The 5,123-nt window shown below is 43.4% G+C and overlaps 1 protein-coding gene across 1 annotated transcript in view; it reads right to left on the bottom strand.

Annotated features, from left to right (window-relative positions):
- Positions 1 to 416: 416 nt before the first annotated feature.
- LOC102195301 (uncharacterized) overlaps positions 417 to 5,123 on the bottom strand; it is a 14,746-nt gene continuing 10,039 nt past the window's right edge. The window contains exons 6-8 of the mRNA XM_005752881.2: positions 3,417 to 3,554; positions 3,077 to 3,294; positions 417 to 1,831 (exon numbers count right to left, since the gene is read on the bottom strand). Coding sequence (XP_005752938.1) covers positions 647 to 1,831; positions 3,077 to 3,294; positions 3,417 to 3,554 — 1,541 coding nt within the window. The 3' untranslated portion in view covers positions 417 to 646. The remainder of the gene's footprint in view (positions 1,832 to 3,076; positions 3,295 to 3,416; positions 3,555 to 5,123) is intronic.

The following is a 5,123-nucleotide window of genomic DNA, read 5'->3' on the forward strand; positions in this document are numbered from 1 at the left end:
GCTGGGAGCCGAGGAGACAACTACTGTAGCTGTTCAAACAAAATGTTGACCTCGTGGTGGCCGCGGCTCCGAGGCAGAGCTGGTGCTCTACCAGGTCGGCGGCTTGATGCCTGGCTCCACCTGTCCATGTGTCACAGAATCCTTCAAGCAGATAATGAACCCCGAGGTCCGCTCATGGATCTCCCATCAAAGTGTGTGCGATTGTTATGTAAATGCGCTTTAGATAAACGCGTTGTGCGTGAATGAAACGTGTAGAAAGAGTGCTTTGACAGCTCACACTGAGTAGTCCATTTACCATAATGTGCTAAAAGGTGCCCCCCCCCCCATACTTTTATTTTTTTCCAAGATACAGTAAGAGAAATAGCAAGAAGAAAATAAACAGACAGAAAGCAAACAATGAATCAACTGAAAGCTAGCAGCTTTTAAGCTTTATCACTTCTGCATCATACAGTCCACTTTATAGTGCATCAGCCAGTATCATGACTTCCAGTTTATTTTATCTTCAACAATGACACCAGTACAGGACATGTGCTGTCTGACAGGAAACCCGTCATCATGCTCTGCCACTATTCAACACAATAAAAGCTTTTAAAAACATTTCTGTACTTGTCATCATAAAATCTTAGTTACATAACAGTGAGTGTATTCATGTTTGGATACTGTTTAAAAATCTGTGCTTTAGAAGGATTCTAGAGCTGAACCTGGTCTTGATGGCTGAGGTAGTAGGCTTGGCCTGGAGAAGCCCCTCTTTGGAAGTGCTACAGTAACTGATGGTAAGTGCACCATCCTTGCATGTGTCCTTCGTGGTGCTCATTGAAGACTGTTTTGTAGCACTTTTGGATTCATGGGCTATGTTGGTGCCGGCTCGTAATCTACTCTTCTTAATTTTCTTGCTGTTATCAGTACCCTTGGCACTGTGCCTGGAAAAAGAATTGGCTGGTGGGTCAGATGTCACTGAGTTAATAGCAGCTTTAGTTACACTAGTCCTAGCAGCAGCAGCCCTGGACTCATTAGCCCTGGCAGGTGGCTTTAAGATTGCAGAGTTCTGATGTTTTTGGAGTGTTTTCTCTCTCAGGTGTTTCCATACAACCTCACCAGCAGGCATGAGGTTATAGCTAGTGCTGACATTAGTGAGGCTTTCCCTTTGATCAGAGGCCTCCAGAGCAGCTGTGCTTGCCACAGGCTGCTTTTCTATATTTCCCTTTCCCCTCTCAAGTTTCACATCTCCAACATGCCCGTATCTTTTTCCTACAGCTTTCACATCGTGGTTACCAGAGTGTTTACACATGTTCACATAATCCTCTCTAACATTGTCCCCTTTCTGCTGAATCTCGTAAATATCACTCTCCTGTGAGACACGAGCATCTTTGTCCTGAGATGTCTGGCACTCATTTGATGAGTTTTTGTCCAAGGGAACCCGATTCGGAAGGACAGGACTGGTGTCTGGTGGAAGGCCCCTCCTCCGTCTGGATAACCTCAGGACCACAGGGTTCTCATTCAGCCGTCTAGACACTGAACGTTTATTTAAACATGGAGTTTGGCGTGAATTTCTTCCTGAATTGTGGAGAATACTGAAGGTCGTGTGGATGCTATAGTATTTAGAAAGCGTTGGGTGGCGAAGGTGCTGATTGTTAGCCCGACGGTGGTTGTGATGTAGGGGGTGGTACTTGTTGCTGCTTTCCTGGGCTCTGCTTTGGGGATGGCGCCTTGATTTGTATGTATTGCATGGCCTTGTGCCTTGTTTGTTACCAACACCAGTTCTCGGCGTTAAAGGAATGACTGACGCTACACAGGAGGTTCTTTGCTCAGAGATTTTAGTAACCATGGCAACCTGCAACAGAGAGAAATTGTGATAGTCTGCATACTTCTGTGGATAATCATTTTTGTAGGCCCAAAGTTAGCATCACCCTGGTTTATGATGCTTAGATGTTTTGGTTTCACAGTAACCATGCAACTTTTGTTTAAATGCATTTGGCAACATATGAAGTCAACGACGCATCCAGAGGAACAACGCCACCATCACATGACTTTAGCGTTGGCATCACTGAGCCGTGATGACAGAGGCCAGAGATTGAAACTAAATACGTTCACACACACAGACAAGGTGAGAGGCTTTCAGTCTGATCACAACTGACATTTCTAAAGGTTTTAGTCGCTTTCTGGACTGTTTTTTGTTTCTGAGATCTGTGTATAAGATGATGGAAGGAGGTGTCAGCACTGCTCCTGTTTCTCTGTCCATTTATTTTTAGTGCTGATCCAACTATAGCCAACTATGGGGATTTACATTAATTAGTGATCGTAATTCCATCAAACTAACACTGATGTCCTTGGATTGTGGGAGGAAATCAGAGCATCCGGGGAGAATTATTTAACATGTATGACATTGGGGGGAGGACCCTCCAAACCCCCACAGTCTGTCTTGGGGATGTTTTTTTTTAACAAATGCTAATCTCAAATGCACAAGGGGTGCACACACACACACGGGTGAAGAAATACTCAGATTTCCTTTGTATATTTTTGCTACAGCTTATATGTCAAACACAACACCAAAATAAAATAATGCTATGTTGGTGTATGATAACAACAAACCAGAAGCAAAACAAACAAACAAATCCATCATTTGTGTACACTAAAGCTGATTCATATCTGCAGACCCAGTGTTTGGACTGTTTGTATCACTTACCAGCAACTTGAACTTTAGCTCTAGATGTCAGAGAGGCGACAGCTCTCTATGCATTTGTATTCAATATTGCACATATCAGGTTAAATGTCACGGTGACTGTTTCAGCTGTTTGGCAGCACTGACAGCAGCGCTGTGACTGTCAAAGAGCAGCTTTATTAATCCACACACACTCCAGTCAGTGGCCCTCTTCAGCCACCATCAGGTGCCACTGACAATGTGTCCAAGACCTTTTACTCTTCTCATCGAACTTAGTAAAAAACTGTTGACAAAGTCCAAAAGGAACAACCCCGGGTGTTAAAAGGACCTGTATGTTTATTAGTGTTTGGTTTCCATACCGATGATACAACAGCACACTTTTCACACAAGCAAACGTGTAGTAAAGCATGACCAGACCTTGTTAGCCCTCTTGACATGAAGTAAGTGCTGGCGAGGTCTCAGGAGGTGTATCTGAGCGCCCTCTCGCCTGTCCCCCTCCACTCCCTTCTTCTGTTGCTTCCCTTCTCTTTCATCGCTGTCCATCCTTTTCTGTGCTCGAGCTGTTAAAGGGCAGGTGGATCTGAGCACAGCAGGGCTGGCAGGCCTCCTCTTCAGTGACCTGGAGTCACTGTGCACTGCAGGACAGGCACAGGAACTGAAACTATCATTTCAAATAGCAGCTAGAGTTTAAGGAGGAATAATACACTTGCAAAGAAAGATGCAGAAGTTTACAAAAACATTCCCAGCAGGCGAGTACCTGTTTTTCTACATAACATCCTGATTTTCTTCTCCTCAGCTGGAGCCTTGTGACAGGAAGGCAAACGCTGACTGTCACCTGGCTCCCTGTCTCGCTTACTTGTTAAGAATGCCATGTTGCGCGGTAATGCTGCTGAACCTGAAGTGAAAGAGGAAATGGCATCATCAAGTGTGCGTGGCATGTCCCTTTTTTATTTTTAATCTCCGTAGTCTCTCACAGAGTTACTTCACCAAAACAGTTTAAAGAGGCAAAAAGATGCTGTGAGAAACACTGTGCAGCCTGACTCTGCTGTCAACACAGTCCAAACAACCTAGCTGCTACCAGCTAACTTCACTGTTATACTTAACTGTCGACTGATGTTCCACTAACTGCTTTAGCAACACAATGTAACCCACATCTCCTCCAGCACTCATGCTCAACATGTGCATGAATAGAGGGAAACTTAGGGTTAATGTCTTGCCCGAGGATATTTGGCACGCAGGCCGGAGCAGCCAGGGATCGCACCATCAACCCTCCAGTTAGTAGATGAGCTGTACAGGCCGGATAAAACTTTTGAAACTATTTCATTTCCTGCATCCATTTTTTTTTATGTCAAACAGGGAACTCAGAGGAGCGGCAAAGGCAGGACAAACAAGGACAGGCTGGAAATTACTACAACTGCAACAACATCAGGTTGTGTTGCTCGCAATAAATCAGAATATATTCTGTACGGTGGTGAATTATGTGAGTGGCGTATTTTTCTGTTAAAAGTGTGGAAAAAGACGAGTAAGCAGGCCGTGTGCCCTCTCTGCTGATATGAGTGAATAGTCTCAGTTTTTTCCTCACTTTCTCTCATGATGGTAATTATTCAAGTAACATATCTGCGTATTATTTATATGATGATTATATGAATAATATACAATATTTATGTGATTAATGTGTAATGTGTGTAAGAAGTATCAAACATTCATGCTGTAATCACAAGGCGAGGGGAAAATGGCAATCCTTGCCTAGAAGCAGCTATACTCCCTTGCACTGATTTATTTGGCGCCACTGACAAAAAATGAGGTTACACTCTTTGTTGATGGCTTAAGCTAATGCAGGAGGGAATGTCAACAGATACAATTACCACACACAGCCCATCTTATTTGAACCGGACCAGTGAAACTCAGTTCAGTTGTGTCACAGTCTTTCTACATTATAAACAAATGCTTCATTCATTCAGCATAACCCTTTGGGCTTAAACTTGAAGAAATAAATGCGTAAAATCACAAATTACTTTGATGTGTTGTGAGTAGCCATGTAAGAGTTTTAATCAGTCAACAAAACTTTTAAAATTACAGATAAAAGTCCAAAGCTGAATTACCCCTCCACAAAAAAGTCCAGTGGGCCAGATTGGAGCCCTAGCCGGGCCGATGTTTGATATTCCTGGTCCACAATCAATATGCCACCTAGGAAACATCTAGATGACCCAAAAGTCATTAAAAGTGCACACTTCTGACAGCCAAATGTTGCAGAACAGGGAACGGGTGAAACAACAGAAGTTAGATTTGACCCTACAGATATATGGATAAATGATTTAAATGAAAAAATTGTGTTGAGTTTCACGTGACAAATGAGCCTAGACTTTATTTTCCTTGCAGGTTCAGGTTGCTTGGAGTGCATCCAAGGTTATGAGTTTTTACATTTTGTCTGGCTACACAGGGGGTTGCATTAGGGTTGCCAACC

This window comes from Pundamilia nyererei, unplaced genomic scaffold (assembly GCF_000239375.1).
Source record: "Pundamilia nyererei isolate P.nyererei 1_Seehausen unplaced genomic scaffold, PunNye1.0 scaffold00387, whole genome shotgun sequence".
NCBI classification, from domain to species: Eukaryota; Metazoa; Chordata; class Actinopteri; order Cichliformes; family Cichlidae; genus Pundamilia; species Pundamilia nyererei.